Source organism: Rousettus aegyptiacus, unplaced genomic scaffold, assembly GCF_014176215.1.
Source record: "Rousettus aegyptiacus isolate mRouAeg1 unplaced genomic scaffold, mRouAeg1.p scaffold_m13_p_10, whole genome shotgun sequence".
NCBI lineage: Eukaryota > Metazoa > Chordata > Mammalia > Chiroptera > Pteropodidae > Rousettus > Rousettus aegyptiacus.
Genome location: NW_023416285.1, coordinates 54,402,713 through 54,425,495, shown reverse-complemented (window position 1 = coordinate 54,425,495; position 22,783 = coordinate 54,402,713). Strand labels below are relative to the sequence as shown.

General features: G+C 32.9%; 1 protein-coding gene across 1 annotated transcript in view; it reads right to left on the bottom strand.

Moving 5' to 3' along the window:
* TMPRSS11D (transmembrane serine protease 11D) overlaps positions 1 to 21,113 on the bottom strand; it is a gene marked incomplete at its 5' end in the record, with an annotated part of 35,209 nt that extends 14,096 nt beyond the window's left edge. Inside the window, 4 exons of the mRNA XM_036226489.1 lie at positions 991 to 1,148; positions 8,151 to 8,218; positions 18,910 to 19,028; positions 20,987 to 21,113. Coding sequence (XP_036082382.1) covers positions 991 to 1,148; positions 8,151 to 8,218; positions 18,910 to 19,028; positions 20,987 to 21,113 — 472 coding nt within the window. The remainder of the gene's footprint in view (positions 1 to 990; positions 1,149 to 8,150; positions 8,219 to 18,909; positions 19,029 to 20,986) is intronic.
* Between the last annotated feature and the right edge of the window lie 1,670 nt (positions 21,114 to 22,783).

Here is a 22,783-nt window from a genome sequence, read left to right as displayed (position 1 = left end):
TTGGACCTGAGTGATAGCAGTAGGGATAGAAGAAAATGGACATAGATTCAAGACAGGCTTAGGTACTTAAATGTGACAACATTACTATAAAGGAAACATGCTAAATACTGTGAAAGCAGAGCACACAGAGCCTTACTTAGTCGGAGGGATCCAAAAAGGCTTCCATGAGGAAATAACCTTTAAGCTGTGCATGATAGGCCAAATGAAGGATTTTGAACTTTGATTTCTAACCTGGCAGACTGAGTGGGTATTGGCGCCATTATCCAAAATTGGAAGGAAGGAGGAAGGGCAGGTTGCAGTGGTAAGTAGACTAGGAGTAGGGTGTAAAGGTGAGCTCACTTTTGGATACATTTAGGCCATCTGGGAAGAAATATGTAGCTGGATAGTATTTGAATCTGAAGCTCATAATCCCCATAATTGTTACCATCTTGGCATAAATTTTTCTAAACTTTTTCTAATAGATGTGTTAATTTTTTATATAAGGTTAAAAAAAAGGCAAAAAATAAAAAATAAAAGATAGGCTGAGGTATACATGATTTTCAGAGAGAAGATAAAGATATTGCTAAATCTTCTAATTCCCTTCCTTATTCTACAAGTATTTACCAGATAACTTCCAACTGCATGCCCTGTTCTAGGAGAGGTGGATTATTAATTAAATTGTTCTCTGACTTTGTACAGCTATTTACCATTCCTGTAACATACCCACAAGTTGAACATCTGACAACATCCCTCATAAGGAGTATTGAAAGGGAAAATGAATTTAAAAATTTTAGCAAATAAAATTTACTATATGTATGCTAAATGGTTTTTAAATTTAGTATTTTTATATTAGAGGGCTATACATTATATCTAGCTTTATAATATATTTTCATGACGTTTAATTATAAGTGGAAAAAACAAGGTCAGTCTCTCATTAAATTAAAACATGAATTATAACTGGTTAAATTAAAGGATATAGTGAAATAAAATGGTATTAAAAATGGTACTTGCATGTTATCTCGGTTGAAAGGTTTATTTCCAAGTTTCCAGAGTTATTCCGCATTTTGTGTAAAACGGATTCAATTCTGCTTTTCATTGTTGGTCCATTATTTTGTCTAGAGTATTTAAATTTCATAACAACATCTGCTATTATACCATTACCATCTTGCCTGAAAACCATAAAGATATTTTTTAAATGAATAAGTATGATAATTTTCTGTTCTTCTCTTTATATATTCTTTCTCAATAAACATTAAAAAATTCATGTGAGGTATTTAAATTTCGAACAGATTCTCATAACAGTGTTTGCCTCTTAATGATATATCACAATGCTATCTCACAAATATTTTATTTCAATGTGTAGTACATTGTACCCACTATTCAGTATAGCTAGCTTTGAAGTCAGAATGGTAGAGCCTGAATAACAACAGCCTTGCCATTTACTGTTTGACATGGGGTGAACTATTTATTTCTTAATCTTTCTGTATCTAACTCTCCTCACATTAAAATGGGTTTTTATGAAGATTACATAAATTAATATGTTCAAAGCTTTTGGAAAGAATACATAGTATACAGGAAGTGTACTATAAGTATTACCTATTATTAGACTTCACAAATCTTCTCCCCCCTCTAATCTCATTAAAGTAACCAAAGGCTGAATTGCCAAAGTTATGTGGCTTAGAGGCTCGAGCTAAATTTCTGGTACCTGCATCCATCCATTCATGTGGCTACAAAATCAAATTTTAACTTTTGTAGTCATATGTTAAGATTTTATCTCCATTTCAATTAACCACAGATATTCATCACTACAAACCTTGATAATTTGACTAATGGCTTAATTATTTAACATCAATTTCTACTTCCTTCTATGTAAATTATCATGTAAAATACTTCCTCTGCTGAACATTGGATACCTTCTTTTCTGAAAAGTTGCATTAGGCAAATTTGGTTTTGATGCTCTCATATTCACTCTAGGCTTCCTTCTCGCATGTCAGTTGCCAGTTCTGCCATAATATTCATTTCAGATACTTAATATTTACTTAATAAATATTGCGCTAGGCACTATTTTTAGATTCAGAAATTTGCTATGGCCAAAATTTACACTTGTCATTCTTATGGATCTTGCAGTTTAGAAGGAGAAGCAGACAAAAAAACCAAGTAATTATAACTTCCATATCTAGCAACATGAAAGCCTAAACAATTAAAAACTTTTTAAATTAAAAAAAACTTTTTAAATAAAACAATCGGAAATGCTAGAAAAATAGAAATTCTATTTGAAATGCAAAACTGAGGTCACATGAAAGTAAGAGAAATCTTGGAAGACCAACAATAAAAAACATGAATATTATGGGGTAAACACGCGAATATAAAACAGGCTTGAGTTTTAGCATTTAGATTCTGGAGATGAGGGCTTGGGCTAGTGCAAAATAGGGAGATGGACATGAGGTTTCACAATAAGGCCAAGATTCTCAACAAACTAAATCCTCAGTGAAAGCATGGGTTAGAAAGAAAAAAATCTGCTTATCATCTCACAAAAGAAAAATAAAGAAGTTTCTTTGTCTAGGAAGTCCAGGTCAGGAAGGAAAAAAGAATTCATAATCATGAGCCTGGCTGCATAAAGTATTTGATTTGCATTTATACTATCATGGTCCCAGAAACTTTAAGAAATTGTTAAAAAAAAAATCAACTACATAAACTTGAATATCTAACTGGCTTTTAAAAGCTTTTCATGATTCAAATAGCATCCCATCAAGCAACTAGAAGGGGTTGTACAAACTGGAATGTTTTTATAGGGTGGGGCAAAGGAGCCATTAACAAAAGAAAAGAAAGAATTATTTTCATACCAGGTAATTGGGGGGAAGGAAATGGAAAAGATTTTTGGGAGGAGATAGAGAGGGTCCACTTGATAATTTCATTGGTGCTTGACCAGAAAATACCAGATTGATTGATTAAGATTACATTTCTGGGATAGGTTGGAACTGCAAGTAGATCAGGTATTAAACCTAGGTTTGGTATCGGGCTTTTAGCACGAATGACACCATTTTGGGCCTGTGGTTTTCTCTTTAACATAATTAACCCCACCCCCTCCAAATAGCCTATATTCTGCTGATACTCCTTGAGTGTCTGCTAGAAACAAATACTCTGGCAAATGTGTGTTAAGTCCAGGCTGCATAGGATCCTAGTTCTAAAGCGGATTAAAAATAAGGATACAACCTCAATGGTAAAGAATATATCGTGAGTTGAATTGTAACCTCACATAAACTATATTTCATTTCTTTAATATGTTTTTTTCTAATTCAAACTGGTTTTGCCCAGATAATTGCATTATGACTTACTTGCTTTTTCTACCTTCTACCATTGTTATAACTGCTTCTTTAATCATTAAGTCTTAGGGCATAAGATTTGTTGAGCCTCACGTTTTTAATCACAGGGACAATAAGTTTCATTTACACTAAGGAAAATATCTTAGCTGTAGAGGTGTTCAGCTCCAGGCCTATTGAGGGAGAACAAGCCCCTGGCACAGGAACAGAGGAGATCGAGCCATGGCTGATTCCAGAAACACACATAATCATCAATTACCCCAGCCTGGTTCAATCATCCAATCAGTAGCACCCATGCCCCTAAATCCCTTAGTTTACATGAGGATTGATTTTTCCCTATATAATTTGTATTTCCAAGACACCTGAGGAAGGGGAGCAGATTGTTAAGAGCATTAGCTTGTCTGTGTCTCTAATACTGCAACTCCAATGAATCTTACTTTCTTTGTTGCAAAACCTGCATGTATTTTTTCTTTGACTCAGACATGTGCAGGCAGACAGACCCTTTTTTGCTTAGGTAACAGAATTGGAAGAATAAGAACATCCTCAAAAACTTTATATAATAAAGTTACGGGTAAACATATTTGAATGGCTAATGACATAAAAGGAGAAATCATAAATACGAGAAAAGTAAAGGGTATTATCAAATCACACCAGGATTCTCTAAAGAAACAAATAGAACTTGCAGACAGGCAAATAAGGTCATAACATAGTTTATAATTGAAATTAAAACTGTATAGGTGGGTTATATAGAATATTAGGCAAAGCTGAAGACAAATTAGTTAACTAAAAGAGATGAAGAAATCACATGGAATGTAACACAGAGAAAGAGATGAAAAAGATAGAGGATCAGAAACAGGAGAAAGCTTAATATTTTCCTAATGCAGTGCTAAAGAAGAACACAGAAAAATAAAGGAACAGTAATATTAAAAGAAATAATTAGAATCATCCAAAAGTTATGAAGACAAGAAGCCTCAGATCACAATGAGTCTGTAGCATACTAACTAAAAAACCCACACACAAATACATTACATGAAACTCTGAACTCCAAAGATAAATGAATGATTTCAAACAATGGACAAAAACTAGTCACCAAAGAACATTTTTGACTGAAGGGCAATTTCTCAGTGGCAACAGTGGAAGACAACATATAATTTTATTTTCACAATGCTGAGAGAAAATCACTATCAACTTAGAATTTTATATCCACACTAAAGTATTATTCAAGAATGAAACTAAAAAAAAAAAAAAGACATTTTTGGATCAAAGTAGAACAACAACAACAAAAATACAGTTAATTACTCATGTACTCCATGCAAGCACTTATACAGGAAGTATTCTGTAAGAAGGAAATCAACCCAGAAGAAGGGTATGAGGTACAGAAAAAAATATGGAACAAATGGTTAACTGGTGATCTAAAAAAACATTGACAATATAATTTCAATGACTAATTGGCATTACAAATAAGGTGAACTGAAACATAACAACATGAATAAGCATTCCAAGTTTTCTTATTATTTGGAAGAAGGGCAATGAATTAAGCCAACTCTCCTTGATTAAATTTTAAGGATAATCACTAAAATATGACAAATAGAATATAGAACTTCTAAACTACTGAAAGGAGAAAATGAAGAAAACTCAGTCATATGAAAGAAGATAAGACAGTAGGAAAAAGAAGCATAAAAAAAGATAAAGAGCACAATAATATGGAAATAATAAATACATATTTAACATTCATCACAATAAATGTAAATTGACTACGCTCTCCAGTTAAAGGCAAAGATGGTCAGAATGCATTAGAATGTAATCTAAGTGTCTTCTTGTTTTAGGAGAAACATCTAACCTATAAGGATATATCAATGTTGAAAATAAAAGGGTGGATAAAGATTTACTGAAAAATAATCACGGGAAAGTCAGTGTGGCCATAATTGTATCAGACATAAGGACTTTAAAATAAAAATAATTATTTAAGGACAAAAAGGATTAATACCTTAATAAAAGAATTCATGAAAAAGATATAACAATTCTAAACACATAGGCACTTAATAATATATCCTCAAAATATATTACACAAGGAGAAACATTTATAGTGGTGAGGTTACTTTGAATAACATAATTGTTGAACTAAATAGAAAGGAACAGAATTGATTATCCAGAAACTGACTCACAGACATACCTCAACAATATCTCATAGAAGTGGTATCATAAATCTAAGAAAATAACTTATATGGAAAAAATATATTAAATTTCTGCTTCTTGCCATACACAAACAAAACACCTAAATATAAACAGCAAAATTTAAAACTTACAAGAAAATTTTGGGGAATATCTTTATATATGTGAGGAGAAAGAATTATTTAAGATATTTTACAATTGATTTTCTACAACAAAAGATGCCATAAACAGAATATAAAGATATGCTATAGACAGGGAGAATGTATTTGCAACTCAGAAAGTGACAAATGATTAGTATGTACTATAAGTACAGAACTCATACAACTCAGTAAGAAAATGAGTAACAAGCAATAAAAAATGAAAAGGATATGAATATGCAATTCAAAGAAGAATCCTTAGTGAATGATGATAAACCTATAAATAGAAGCTCAAACAGGAGGACTATTTTACGCTACTAATTTATTTGATCTTCATAACAAGCCTATCAGAGTCCTGCCCCTTTCTCTTGAAAACTGTGAATAAAAACCGGCTTTTCAAGGGCAATGATTTGTTGGACTTACTGTATCTCAGATTTTCCATGAACACATTTCATTTTAAAATGAAAGGATATGGGGAAAAGGGGTTGTGTGAATGTGTGTGTGTGTATTTCAGGAAGAGGGAATAGTTTATATGAAGGTCTTAGGTTAGGGAGAGTGAAGAACTGAAAAAATTCTAATGGTGAGTAAAGAAAAAGGTAGAGAGTAGTGAAAGATAAGCCCAGAAATGAAAATGGTAGGAGGAAATCAGGAAAAGGAAAGTTTGGTAAACTTCATTATGTATATATAACTTACAAGAAAATATGTATACACACACATATAAATATGTATACATGTACATATATATCCATTATATATCAAAAATAGATATATCTCTGATATGTATATAACATGTATTGAGAGAAAAACAGGGATTAAAGATGACTCCCATATTTCTTGAGAAACTAGATTGAAGGTGCTGCCATTTATACAGGTAGGTAACAATAGAAGAGTAACATTTTGTGAGGGGGTGGATTCAAGTCTGTACATGTTAAAGTTGAGTTGTCTGCAAGATATACATATGATGGTATCAAGTAGATGGCTGTATGTATTCATGTCTAGAGGTGAGAGAGAGTTCTGTCTCAGAGATATGACTTTGAGAATAATGAGCATGTAGGTGTCAATGAAGCCACTGAAAGGAGAGAATGAAGAACTGAGAAGATGAGAGGCTTGTAGCACAGCTTGACATTCAACAGCATTTGAAAAATGCATAGAGTGGGAATAAGAGCTAGCAAAGAAAATGGAAAAAGAGTAAGTAAGGAGATAAGAAGGGTCATAGAAACCATAGGATGGTAATATTTCAAGGAAGATTGAATATCCAACAATGTCAAATACTGTTGAGAAGTCCAAAGTGAGGAGTGATGTGATTCCTTTGGAGTTTTGATTTGGACGCCATTTTTTTTCAATCACAGTTGACATTCAGTATTATATTAGTTTCAAGTGTACAATATAGTGGTTAGACACTTAAATAATTACATAGTAATCCCTCCGATAAGTCTAATACCCACCTGGCACCATATACAGTTATTTCAATACTATTGTCTATATTCCCTATGTTGTCATTGTTGAACTTGGCTAGTACAATTGGCATTTTGTGGTAGGGTCAGAAGGGGGATTTCAGGGGATTTGGAAATAAATAAAAGGAAAGAAAATACAGATAGTTCATTCAGTCATACATAGTTTGAGAGCTAGTGGCTAGTACAGAGACCTTTCACAAGAAAGTACTAAGGCAAATGTGAACAGAAATAATTGAAATGCCTTCTGAAAATTACTTTTATTCATGGACTCTTCCTACTCCTCTAACCCCTCAGCAAAACTTATCTGACCAGAGCTCCATTCTCCTTGGTACTTATTAGGAGACTCTACAGAGGATAAAAAAATAGTAATTTCCTGTGGTATTAGTATTTGAGAAAGAATTAAATCTTCTTTCTTCCAAAGAACTTTTGCATAATATTTGATAGACTGAACAATGTGAGCATTTGAGGTATTTGTAGTAGGGTCAGTAAAGGGTGACTATTTTAGTTGGAAATGCTTGTCTTATCATGTGAATAGGTACACATTCAACTAATGCAGGAATGACAAATAGCCAGCATGCATGCTGCTACTTCCTCTATTATGAATTCATGACAGACATAGTTGGATTTGCCACAGAATCCTTTAGATTATAGCGTTTGTGGCAGACAAAACCCAAAAGCCACTTTTGATGTTGGTTATTATGTTCTGATCTTGGATGAAAATTCCCAGGACCACAGCCTTGCACAGTTCCAGGGGACATTGTTTTCGTAGACTGCATTGTGAATGGTAGCCACTGGCTTTATACAATAGGATAGCACTGTTACTGTACCTTCACCCTAATCTCTCTCCACCCTTTCTTCCTTTTCCTATCATGACTTAAAGTAATATTGTCATTTACATTGGTAAATAAATAGATAATATGTAGCATGCTTTGGTTTTGTTTTGGCATTGTTTTTAAAGCTGCCCGTAATACTATTTTCATAATATTGCAACAAATTGTGTGTATATCTCAATTATCCATGTTATAAACCAAAGTCAAGTGCACCAAATTGTATCTAAGCTTATGTATTTTTTATATCGTTCCACTTACCTCAGTTTGACGACATGAGCTCTGATGAACTGATCTCTTAAATTTGATTCTTTGAATGTTTTAGTAATCTGTAGAAAGAAAGGGGGAAAAAACCCTTCTGTCATTACAGTCTTTCCTTTCCTTAGTTCTTGCTCCCAATCTTGCAACATGGGAATCATGTTAGTGAAAAATAGGGACTTGAGTTATTAGTTCAGTTCAGTCTAGTTCAATTCCATTTCAGAACACATGAATTGATTTAAGCAGATTATCTAAACTTTTAATGCAGCGTCTATTTCTTGCTCTATTACACAAAGATGATATTGGACAGGATGCATCTTTACTAGGAGTCATTCTAAACACACCAGATATTTCACTCATTGAGTGCTCATGTTATGTGATCTGGCGTCTGTTCCTAGGTGTTTGGGTTAGGAACTAAGTCCACTGACACAGCTTACACTGTGTGTTCCTGTAACTGTTTTCAAATGGGCAAAACCAAATTAAAATGAGTAACAATGGAGACCTTGAAGAGAAGCATGTAGAGAAACAAAGAGCAGTCTTTTTCTTGCTATTTCTGATTAATGCCTATGCTTCAGAGGTTATTTTTAGCATCAGTTGGTAATTTCCTGACCTAACCTTAGTTATCTCTCTGAATCATTGCTCAGTCCCAGCAAGGATGGGCCCCTTGAGGTATAAAGTTTAGCTCCACAATGAACTAAGAGTGATTCTGTGACTGGAACAGTTCTTCCAAGATGCAAGGTCAGATTTGCGGAGATTTTATAATGGAGAGTGGATTTCATTTGCTTGTACTGTGTAAGTTGCACCAAGGTAAAGGTGGACATGAAAAGATGGAGGTTAGGAAGTAAAGGAATATGCTGAATATTACGTTAATCCAGATTTTGAATCCAATCTTCTTGAAATTATAAAGTTTATACAATCTCTATTACAACATATTATATCTTACTTTTTTTCTATCAGTCATTGGCAGATATCAGATTAACCAGCTGTATGACAAAATGATAATTTTTTTCTTTCTAGAGAGGCCTTGAATATTTTTAAGAATAATGAGACTATGTTTTATCCAAATAATTCATGTTCTTTTTTTAAAAAAAATCAAGGAATACTAATATGTATTAAGAAAGAAAAAAGTCATCCAAAATGTTATGATCTAGAATTAACTGTTACTGTCATTTGGTGAACTATATTCCAGTTAATCACATAGAAGGATGAGTCTTAACATGTTTATTAATATGATATGAGATATTTAATAAAATGACTTTAATTTTATTTTACTTTAACAGAAGTAAAAGGAACAGACCTAAGGCTGAAGTAACTGCTAAAATTTGGATAAATGTTTCTTATAATTATATTTTAATTCATGATTTGATATTGTACAGGCTAGACTGGATCAAAATATTAAAAATTCACTTTAATTATGACATTTTTGTTATGTGGAAACATTAAGAGGAAATTTGGTGAAGGCTAAGATAATAAGTAACATAAAGAAAGCAAGTTGATTAATTGGTTGATATATCTATATAAAAGAACAAAAGAAGAGGCCTATGAATAAAAATCTATATTTCACAAAGTGAGTAGAAATATTGACTCTTTCATTAGAATTTATTAAATACTTGGTAGAAAATCAGTAAGCAGATGCTTGAAGAGGATGCCAGTAAGATAGTAGAAAGAGCAGTAGACAAAGAACACAGAGATAAATTAGCTTGCTATGAGAAATCGAATAAACCTTGTAACCTTTCTTCCTTTTGATTTCCTCATCGTTAAAAGGAGAACAGTAAAAAATGTATTAAAAAAATTTCTGTGTGTACAGTTGATGACCACAACTTACAGAAGCTATGCATTTATTTTTAGTGAGCTTTATAGTCAACCTTTGGCCATTCCCCTTCCTTCAAAATTATTACTGTGTTCAAAGGGTCAGATGAGTTTATTTTGACACTCACTTTTTAAAAAAATTGTATTATTGACCCTTTTATTACATTGGACAAAAGTCAAGTAAACAATGAAAAAAAAACTATTTTATATTTCCCTCCTGACTAATTGAGAGTGACAATGCTATCTTTGTATTCTAGAATAGTCTAGAATCCTCATATTTCAGTAACAGTCATTCATAAAAATTGAAATCTACTGAGAGCAGGTATATGTACACTGATGCCCAGTGAGTTCTACTGTTACTGCTATCTCACTCAATATATCTTTACACATATGTGTGGGACCAGCTGATATAAAACTGAACAAGGGTGTCGATCAATATGTTACAGAATGAAAACCTAAGTTTCTTCTTTTCCTGTTCCCCCTTGCCCAAGGAAAAAATACCTGTAGAGTAACATCTGAGTATTTTCTTTCATTACTCCAATAAATTATTGTGAATTTCTCCCTGGAATTCACAGAGAAATAAGAGAAAGAGGAGAAGTAACCATGGACTCCACAGAAATACAATGGATCATAAGAAAATATTATGAGCAATTATACACCAACAAATTGGACAATCTGGAAGAAATGGACACATTCTTAGAAACATACAATCTCTCAAGAATAAGTCAAGAAGAAACAGAAAATCTGAACTGACCAATTACTACCAACTAAATAGAATCAGTAATCAAAACCTCCCCCAAAATGAAAGTCCTGGACCAGATGGCTTCATAGGAAAATTTTGCCACACATTCATAGAATTATCAACTATTGTTTTTAAACTATTCCAAAAAAATTCAAGAAGAGGGAAGTCTCCCTAACTCCTTTTATGAGGCCACCATTACCTTGATTCCCAAACCAGGAAAAGACAATATAAAAAAAGAAAACTATAGGCTAATATCTCTTATGAACACTGATGCAAAAATCTTCAACAAAATATTAGCAAACCGAATTCAGCAGTATATTAAAAATATCATACACCATGATCAAGATAGATTTATTCCTGGGATGCAAGATTGGTTCAATATCTGCAAATCAATGTGATACACCACATTAACAAATCAAAAGATTAAAAGCATATAATCATATCAATAGATGCAGACAAAGCATTCAACAAAATCCAGCATCCATTTATGATAAAAACTCTTAGCAAAATGGGAATAGAGTGAGCATACCTTAAAATAATAAAGGACATATATGACAACTATAACATCATACTCAATAGGGAAAGGCTAAAAGTATTTTCCTTAAGATCAGTAACAATATAAGGATGCCCACTTTCACCACTCCTCTTCAACATTGTATTGGAAGTATTAGCCACAGCAATAAGACAAGAAAGAGAAATAAAAGACATCCAAATTGGAAAGGAAGAAGTAAAACTCTCATTATTTGCCAATGACATGATACTATTTATAGAGAACCCTAAAGATTCCACCAAAAAACTGTTAGAATTGATCAATGAATTCAGTAAAGTAGCAGGTTACAAAATAAATATTCAGAAGTCAGTGGCATTTTTATATACCAATGATGAACTTTCAAAAAGAGAAATTAAGAAATAATCCCATTTACAATTGCATCAAAAACTAGAATATCTGCAAATCAAATTAACCAAGAAGATAGAAGACCTATCTTCAGAAAATTATAAGTCATTGAAAAAAGAAACTGAAGAAGATACAAATAAATGGAAGCATATACCGTGTTCATGAGTAGGAAGAATCATTATTGTTAAAATGGCCATACTACCCTAAGAAATTTATAGATTCAATGCAATCCCTGTCAAAATACCAATGGCATTTTTGAGAGAGCTAGAACAAATAATCCTAAAATTTATATGGAGCCATAAAAACCCCAAATAGCCATGGTAATCTCGAGAAAGAAGAACAAAGTTGGAGGTATCACACCATCTGTTATCGAACTATACTATGAGGCTATAGTAATCAAAACAGTATGGTACTGGCATAAAAACAGATACGTTAATCAATGGAACAGAATAGAGAGCCCAGAAATTAATCTACACCTATACACTCACTTAATATATGACAAAGGAGGTAAGAATATACAATGGGGTAAAGACAGTCTCTTCAATAAATGGTGATGGGAAAATTGGGCAGATACATGCAAAAAAAGAAGCTGGCCCATCTTCTTACACCGTATACAAGAATAGACTCAAAATAGATTAAAGACTTAAATGTAAGACCTGAAACCATAAAACTTTTAAAAGAAAACATAGGCAGTAAACTCTCTGACAAGACAAACAAAAGAAAAAATAAACAAATGGGACTACATCAAACTAAAAAGTTTTTGTACAGCAAAGGAAACCATCAACAAAACAAAAAGACAATAGACTGGGAGAAGATATTCGCTAATGATACATCTGATAAGGGGTTAATATCCGAAATTTATAAAGAACTTATACATCTCAAAAAAAAAAAAAAAAAAGAATCCAATTAAACTATGGGCAGAAGACCTAAACAGATATTTCTCCAAAGAGGAACTGCAGATGGCTAATAGACATATGAAAAGATGCTCAATGTCGCTAACCATCAGAGAAATGCAAATCAAAACCATAATGAGATATCACCTCACACCCGTCAGAATGGCTATCATCAATAAATCAAAAAACAGCAAATGTTGGTGAGGATTCAGAGAAAAGGGAACCCTCATACGTTGTTGGTGGGATTGCAAATTGGTACAACCACTATGGAAAACAGTATGGAGCTTTCTCAAAAAATTAAAAATGGATATACCTTTTGACCCAGCAATTGTACTTCTGGATATTTATCCAAAGAAAACCAAAACAATAATTTGTAAACATCTATGCGCCCCAATATTCATGGCAGCACAGTTTACAATAACCAAGATATGGAAACAACATAAATGCCCCTCAACACATGATTGGATAAAGAAATTATGGTTCATATGTACATTGGAATATTATTCAGCCATTAAAAAAATGAAATCCTACCATTTGCAATGACATGGATGGACCTAGATGTTATTATGCTGAGTGAAATAAGTCAGATAGAGAGAGATAAATACCATATGATTTCACTTACATATGCAATCTAAGGAACAAAAAGAACAAACTAATCAAAAACAGACTCAAATATAGTGGACAATTTGGTGATGGACAGAGGGGAAGGAGATTGAGGGCTGGGAGAATGGGGAGAAGTATTAAAGAAATACAAATTAGTAGTTGTTAGTTGAGCATAGGTATGGGGAGCATGACAGAGGGAATGCAGTTAGCATTAATATGATGGCTAAGTGGAGGGCCAGGGGAGGGAGGGATCAATTGGGGGGGATCGTTTTATGAACAATATAAATGTCTAACCAATGTATTGTATACTTGAAACTAATTTAAACAAATAAATTTATTTTATAAATGCAGAAAATAGTCCTTGCCATCATGGAGCTTACACCTAATGGGGAGAAACAGGCACAAATCAAATTATCATCCACATTTACGTAGAATTGTAACTGTGATAAATATAGCATTATAGTAGAGGAATTTGATCCAATAAATGAGATAAGAGAATCTTCTTAGAGGAAATAATTATGGAGCTGATATCTTCAGGAAGAATCAGAATTAGTTTGAAGAAGAAGAAAAAAGCCTCACAGGTGGAGTAAACGGCACATGCACAGTTCTGCAGTGGGAACAAACAGGTTGAATTTAAGGAATGAAAGAAGGCCAGTGCAAGTATGTAGCCTAGAGAGCAAAGAGGCGAGGGCGATAGGAAAGGCCAGACCATGCAGGTCTGTGTGTGAAACATTTAGTCTTTATCGAAAATAATGGGAAGTTACTGAAGTGTTTTAAATAAGAGTATAATATAATCAGATTTTTAATTCAAGGACAGTATTTTTTGCTGTGTATTGATAATCAATTTTAGGAAAGAAATAATTCAAATTATGCTGTTATTATGGACTAGATGGCTTGGATGAACATGGTGGTAGCAGATGCGAAGAGAAATAAATGGATTTGAGGGAAATATTGGTGCTAAAACCTACAGGGAGTAGTAATAAATTTAATATTTGGAATGACAGAGAGCAGTATGAATTCAAGGATGAATTCTAGGTTTTTGTTTTGAAAAACCAAATGAATGATATTGCCATTAATGAGGATAGAATTGTTGGAAGAAGGTTAGGATGGTGTGGGGAGATCGTGGGTTTGGTTTTGGGACATAATGTATTTGAGATTTTTAAAAACAGTCAAGTACAGGTACCAAGTTGGCAGTTGGATGAAAATATGTGAAGTACAAAAGAAAAGTCTAGGCTCGAGATAGAGTAAGTTATTAGTATATAAGTTTTGGTTGAAGTAATGGCCATAGATGAGATCATCTAGAGATAGAAAGGAGGAGGGTATAGGTCAAAGCCTTGGGGAATTTCAACATTTAATGGCAATCAATATAGAGGGAGGTGAGTCTGTAAAGGACACAGAAAGAGGGGCCAGAGAGAATAAGAAAAACAGTTTAATGGATGGTATGAATGTTTCAAATGGCAATAATAAAATCATAGGTGTTTTGAGTTAGAAAGTACTATAAAAATCTAGCCCAATGATTAATTACTGATGAGTAAACTGAGAACGAGAAAAGAAAAGTGAATTGCTTAATGTAATAGAAGGTCCTGGAACTATTTCACTGCTCGTTAAATATAACAATGTTGTCTGTGGAACAAGAATAATGATGGCACTCACGTTACCATTGAGAAATGGTTTGATCCTTGAATTTGAGGTTAGAAGACCTTGATTTGGATTCTGGTTCTACCACTTACCAGCAGAATGGCCTTTGACGTTTCTTAATCTCACTGTCTTTGCTTGTCTGTCTATAAAAATGATTTATTAATTCATATGGCTGTGGTGAGCTGAAGGTTATATCTATATCTTTGTGAAAGTGCCATGTAAACTATTAAGCACTGTATTAAACTATTTGTATAATGTTTTAAATGTTAAAAGTCTTTTTATAGAAGGATAAATGTATATTAACTACAAAAATCATATATTAGAAAAATTTTGAGGGAAATCTTGCTCTGACAATTTTTAAGTATATTATAAAGCCATAGTACTCTAAATAGTTCGTAAGGCAAGATTAATCAGTGAAAGTACAGTACAGAAAAAAGAAAAAAAGGAATTGAACTTTAATGTATGTTAAAAGTAGCCTGACAAATAAAGTAATTGCACTAATTAGCATATGATTTTGGTATCACCACTTAGCTATTTTTGGGGGGGAGGGGGGAAGCTGGGTATCTACTTTACTATAAAAAAGTTTCCAGATGAATCAAAGATAGAATTATAAAAATGAAATAATAAAAGTAAAAAATGAAAATGTGAGTGAATATGTTAAAGAGTATATTGGAGTAGAGAAAGATATGTTTAAACTGGCACAAAAGTGAGAAAGAAAACAATTGATAATTTTGGCTACACAAAGGTATTAAATATATTTGGCATAAAGACCCTATATTATAAACAAAGTTGAATGGCAAATTACATATTAGAGAAATACATGTGACATGAACAGGTAAATTTTAATATTTAAGTAAGAAAGTTTTTTTTCAAATTTATATGAAAAAGACAAATGCTTCAATAAGAAAATGGGCAAGGTCATAACCAGGAAATTTTAAAAATCATGAAAAATGACCTATTGATATATGTAGGCAGATTAAATCTTACTAGTAATTAAAGAATTACAAATTAAGATAATGAAATATCACTTATCATTTATTGGATTAGTAATTAAAAAGATTTACAATGCCTAGTAATAATGTGTGGGGAAATAAGCATATTTATGAATACTTATGAACTGCTAATGAAAATGTAAACTGAGCCACTTTTGGAGTGTAATCTAGAAATTAAGATGTTTAAAATGCATAGACCACTATATTAACATAAGCAAGTGCTTGAATAAATAAATACATGGAGAAATAGAAGAATTTTAACTATTCTTCAAATATTAAAATAATAACTCTGTACTCCTCCACTCATTTGTGTGGCTGACGTATAGGGTTTTTCTTCCAAAGAATATAGTTTGGAAAAGGGAGGAAGTAATTTTACAACATAGAAATCTGAAAAACACTTCCACAACCAGGTAATCAATGTCAACATTGATGTCATGTTGATAATATGTACCCCTTTTATATGATGTAATGAAAATGATGCTTTTCCTTTGCAGTCTTCCTCTCCAAAACATATAACCTCAGTCTAAACACGAGGAAAATATCAGAAAAAAAAAAAAAACAATTGTGGAACATTCTCCAAAATATTCATCAGTATCCTCAAAACTGTCAAGGTTATCAAAAACAAGAAAAATCTGAGGAATTGTCATGCTACAAAAGCCTAAGGAGACATAACAACTCAATGTAATGTAGTATCCTGGATGGGATCAGGGAACAGAAAAGAAGATTAAGTAACAACTAAGGAAATCTGAATAAAATATGGAATTTGGTTAATAACAATGTTATCAATATTCATTCATTAATTGTAACAAACACACTATTGTATGTAAGATGTTAATTAATAATATTTAATCTTTTTTATATTTAATAATTTTAAGTTTAATAATTTTTTATCATTGGGAGTTGTGTTTTAAAGACTTATTGGGTATCTTCCAAAGGTGCTGGTAGTACTTTATAAAAGACATTTTTTAGTTCATACTTTTCAAATTGCTGAACATATGCTTTCTTATGCTATTTTTCTTCAAATTAGCCTTTTGTGATTTTACATAGCTAGCTCTATTAGGAATGAGCCAACCTAACATACTTGATCTGTCTGGCAGGGACTGAGTGAGTGACCTTCTTAGGGCTAAAGACATCTCTGGCATCTTGTTGTAATGTCAAATAGCTGGGTTCTAATTCCCTACAATGAAGCTGGGATTGTTCTCAATACACACCCTTTCAGTTTGTTCCCTTTGTTAAGCTGAGAACACAGCTGAAACATTACAAGATGTCTTTGTGTGGATGTAAGGACTTCATTATGAATAACTGTCCTCAGACTAGCCTCCTGAAGTGTAGTTTCTTTAAGAAACTTAAGAATGTCTGTTGGTTAGAAGTCCAAACAATGGGATCTCATGATACAAATGATGGAACTAAATATGTCTGTTAATTTCTCAGAACAGGTTAGTAGGAGAGAGCAGTAAGTTGGGAGGAGATTGCTTTGGTGACCCTAAGATGGAAGTTTTATCAGCATTTCCACATTTTTTGTAACATTCCCTAATTCAGCTCTTAACTTCTTGACTCTTTTCTGGACCACCGTAATGAGCTTCCAACTAATCTTACCTTGTGCAGGCTCTTCTCTTTATAATCTAATTTTTACATTTCTGAACACAAATCTTTTGAATCCTGTTCCCATGATGTTGCCTCCAGCTTAAGACTTTTTGCCTACAAAATAATGTCTAAACTTGTGGGCTAAGCACCTTCTCTCTTCTATCCCTTGACTTAGGTTGTGGTGTCATCGATTCATCCTTACAGCCAACCTGAAGAGTCGTCTTTACAAGAAACCATCTCTGATCTTCATGATTGTATAAATTTATCCTCTCACCACAAACTCATGTCTGCTTTGCTTTCATGTCATGTGCTAACTATATATTTTGATTTTAAGTATTTACAGGCTTGTTTAATCTCCCATATTAGACTAAGCTCCACGAAGGCAAGATCCATTATCCATTTTAGTATGTTCACAGCATTTGGCAGGTTTGATGCTTACAAATGTTTATTGCAGGAACAGGAGGCTCCCATTTCTGACATAATAATCCCACGTTCCCCAGTGTTAATCCTATGTCTGCCTCCTGGCCTAAATTCTTTTTCCAAACCATTTTGATTCAGCTGTTTATTCTAATGTCATTAAACATTTAAATAATATACCTAACTTCCCTTGTTCTATCTAATTCCATGCTCACCAAGCAGTTTTCTCAACTTGGCTCCCAATAAAGTTTGCTTCTGGGGAAAAATGTGTTAGACAAGTAGATGATTCATTCCTGCAGCCATGATAGTTCTCATTATAGATTTACTCAGTGGTTTCCAAAGTGTGGTCCTTGTACCATTAGCATCAGCTTCTCCTGGGAACCTGTTATAAATGCAAATTCTTGGTCCACCCCAGTCCTACTGAATCAGAAACTGACATCAGGGGCCAGAAGTCTGTGTTTTAACAAGACCACCAGGTGATTATGTTACATGCTAAAATTTTAGAGCCATTGGAATAAGTTATATTCTTTGGGCTCTTAAAAAGGTAAGGGTAAGTGAGCAATCTTAAAACTGGTCAATTCTGACTCTGCAGGGCTGAAAGCCAGGCCCTGGTCTGTGATGATAAATAAATACTAAGAGTCCATTTGTGAAGTTTTCTGGAGAGCAGACTGTGGGCCTGTTCAAATAAATAAGAGCCCAAATTTGCTTTGTATAGTTTCTATATCTATCATTGAACCAAAGTGTGATATTGTCCAAACATGCTATTGTTGTTATACAAAGATGTCTTTTAACACCAACTGCCTGTATGTTCAGCAGGATAAGGGGTCGGGGGGAAACTAAGACAAAATAAAAAGTATTTTAGAAGGCGATCTCAAGAAAAGCAGTAATGGTCAACTTGCACAAAAAACAGACTTCTAATCTTTGAAGTTACAATTATATACTTATATATTATATATGTATTTAGTCGTGACCCTTGTAACATTTTTTACTCATGACTTAAAAAGATATGAATAATAACCAGTATAACAGCAAGTTAACTTGGAAAAAACATAAAGAAATACATCTTTCTCTATTCAAGGGAGGAAAATATGCAGAGCATCTAGCAATCACAAATGTATCACAAAATAATAAGTTTATTATCATATTTGTTATGTAATAAAATAAAGAGCGAAGACAAATGTTAACTTACCATAGATTCAATTTTTTCACTCAAATTTCTATATTTTTGTGTAGCTGGTGAATTTAATTCATCACTATATTTATCATTTAGAATTTGAAAGCTGCTATGGTAAAAGTAAGATTTTTGATCTGTAAAACAAAGAAAAGATAGAATCAGTCTCACATTAGTAAGTACTTTAATATTTAGTGTATTGAGGATTATTAGAAGATACATTACATGATTAATTTTTTTTGCTTCCCTTAAAGAATATAAATGTAACTATAATAAAAGTATTCTTTCAGTTTTAAGAAAGATTGGCAAAGCTGGAACTTCAAAAGATGTATAAAAATCAGAGCCATATTATTTGAGAAATTTAATTGATCAGAAACATTATAACTTTTATTCTAACTATATTTTAGGAAGATTCGTGATTACAGATTTATTCATTCAAGCAATATTAATGAATGTCTATAACATAATTGAAGAATAACCCAAAGTAAATCTGAATAGTTTTAAAATTTATTTCAAACAATATTCTTTTTAGAGGACTTAGTGACTTGTCATTAGTTTTTTGGACTGAGCTAGAAAATAAGTTTTCTATAAGATATCTAGTTGTCCAGTGTGAATTATTTTCATCAAAAGGGGTCTTCCAGAGGATATATTCAACTGTGAGGGAAATAAAAATCCCTAAAACATACTCGTACACATCTTATAAACACTATAAACATGAATCTAATCTAATCTGTCTCAGGAAAAATCCCTGCTTTTTGATCATTGTGCATAAATTTTGCAGAGAAATACCTCTATCACAGGAAAGAATCAGAGATTATGGGGGAAGGGTTGTGTAGATCTTTGTGGTAGATGGAGAAGTCTTTCTAGGACCATAAATAGTCACTGGGATACACTTTGAAGAACACTTGCCTAGACTTTTCCCTTTGTGTTTAAGTGTGACGATACAGTGTAATTAAGAGTGAAAATTCATTAATTTAATCTAAAACTTGATATTTCTTTTGCTGAGCTCTGTAATTTGCCTAGACATAGTTGAGTCCAGGTGATTAGATAGCAAAATGTAGTCAAAAGGAAAGTTTAGCCACATCTTTACAATTAGATTGGCTGAAGATTATTCCTAGTTACTGGTTTTTCTAAAATAGGTACTTGTATTGCACCATTGAGAATTTTTCAACCTTTTGCATAATTAAGCATTTTAGCCCATTTACTATAAGACATACGATAAATTATGTTCTCTCTCACTCTTTCTCCATACTCACAGAAACCTACACACCTATACACACATCTCCACACACGTTTTAAAGAATTAACAGACATAGCTAAAATTTTTTAAAAAGTATATTTTTAAGTGAAAAAAGCAAATTATAGCATAGATTATCAAGTGAAATTTGACACATTTTACTTATCTACATGAAAACATCTGAAAGAATATTCACTGAGATATTAAGGATAGTTGTTTATGAATGAGCAGAGTATATGCATTCTTCACATTATTTGTTTCTTGTCCATGTTTTCTATACTTTTGTAATGTAATAATGAAAAAATAAGAAACAAATGACAAAAGAACATAATTCTTTTTAAAATTTGCTTTTATCCCTTTCTCCTACTTAATTGCAAATTCAACTCCTATTGAAACTGTTCAGCTGCTAAAACTGTGTTTTTCAGGAGACAGATCATGAATTAACAAGTACCTAGGTACATCCAGATTTTAGGTGTTGAAACTTAAGTTTCTTTGCAATATTGCATTTTTACAACTTTATCAGGTTATTAATGAAAAGGGAAATCTTTGTATCAATAAAAAAACACAAAATATGTAAATTATAGTATCAGAAAAGTACCAAGACTTTTTTCCTTTGGCTATAATAATTCTTGCCTGGGTAATAGTGTTTATTATACTTAAAAAACATCAAAAGAGAGAAGAGAAAAAGTAAGAATTGAGGGAAAATATAGAAACAAAAATATAATAAGATATATAAGTAAGATATATAATTATTTTATATTAAGAAATAAAGGTGACCATTAAAGAATGCCAGACTTTTAATCTGAAAGTGTATTTATTTAGACTAAAAAGTGGTACTTTTAATCTTCTGATACTTACCAAAAACTAAGAAGTAGAGCAGTAGAGCTGCCATCACTGCCACGATTAACACCAATGCAACAACAACAAAAAACACTACACGTGGATTCAGGAATCTTGAGGTCGATGGCACCCGAGCTGGCCTTAGAACAAGAGAAAAACATCAAAGGCCGCTCATTTTACTCAGAGAAGCCATTATTTCAGTGTTCATAATCATTTTCTGTCTTCCCAAGTCTCTTTAGCTTGCATGTGGTTCTATTTACAGGAAACCGAGTGATTCTTGATCAAAATACAGTCCTGGAAATAAACCTGTCCTGAACAACATTCTCCTTAATGGCTTTTCTCTCAATTATTTTTCAGCACAAACATGTCGACATTTAGGTAGTTTGACAGAAGAATAAGGAAATCTGACCTATGGTTTGCAATTGCTTTTCCTTTTTTTTTTTTTTTTTTTTTTTTGCCAGTTTATGAAATTCTTAAGAATAACAACTCATTATTCTCTGTTTTGTTCTCTTTCCAAGACCCTGCATTACACACATATGCACATGGTAAGCTCTCTCCCCTGGGAACTGTCTGTCACCAGGGTTATAGAGAAAAGTGATCATTTTGTATGAGGAAGCGAGTGGAGGGAGTCAGAACAGTGGCATTTCTCACTGTAATATTCTCCATATTATTAAAATGGGGGCATGGCCAGAGGCCGATTGCTGAGATCCAAGAGAGTAGCAAGTCTCTGAAATGAATTAGAATGGCACCACCAGTAGTGGATTTGTGTGATTAATTATTTTTATTCCCCATGAATTTACCAACTGAAGTGTAAGCCAACAGATTTGTACTAATATAGCATTTGGTATTACATCAGGCATATAGCCCAGGTACTATCTTCACTGCATCCTTCCCTACCACATAGACACTCGCACTGGAGAGGTCACCAGAAGAGCTGAGTGTGAATTCTTGTTTTTTCTCTTGTTTGCTTGGAGATCATATTGTCATTTATCTGAGACTTAATTCATCTGAAAAATAGGAATAATAATACCTGCCTCACCAGGCTGTTTTGAAGATCAATGAGGTTATCTCGGGTGTTGTATAGTACTTATTTCTAGTTAAATAGGTTATGCACTAGGCTGTGAGCTCTTGAGGGGAAAGGTGGTATTCATGCTTATGTTTCTGACAGTTTGTAGGGTGCCTGGCATAGATAGGTGGTTCATAAATATTTATGATATTTATAAATATTTGCTGCATGTGTTAACTCCTAGCCATGTTTCAGATTTAAAAGCCTTAACAGAGCTCAGAAGTAGTTACATTTACCCAGAATATAATCTGACTTTCATTTTTCTATTTGTTTTGCCAACATTCTCATGTAAGTGTAAAGGGGAATGTTCTGAGAGTCAGAGATCCCCAGACATTTAAGTTTCAGAGCAGGTTTGCCTGGTGGTGTTTGGACTCTACCCAACTCACAGACTTATGGAAAGATACTTCCTGAAATATTGCTATATACCCCCCTGCACATTATGTACTGTGGCTCTGGGACCACTAACATGTCAGAAGATTACTGAAGGTGAACATAGAATTACCAGCTTTCAATTTTGTTGAATAAACGTATTAAAAATTGAGCATGCTCAAACATTATCCTTTGCTTAAAGGTCATTTAAATATGTAAAAGTAGGAAGTACAAATCTCAGAATAATAAAGACATGATGAATAATTTAGCCTTAGTTTTATGATGTCATTTTACTCCTTTGCTATTCTAGTGAAACTGGTGTCACTGACACTGGTCCAGAGTCAAAACATTTGGGAACCACTAGTGGTAGTTTACAAGTT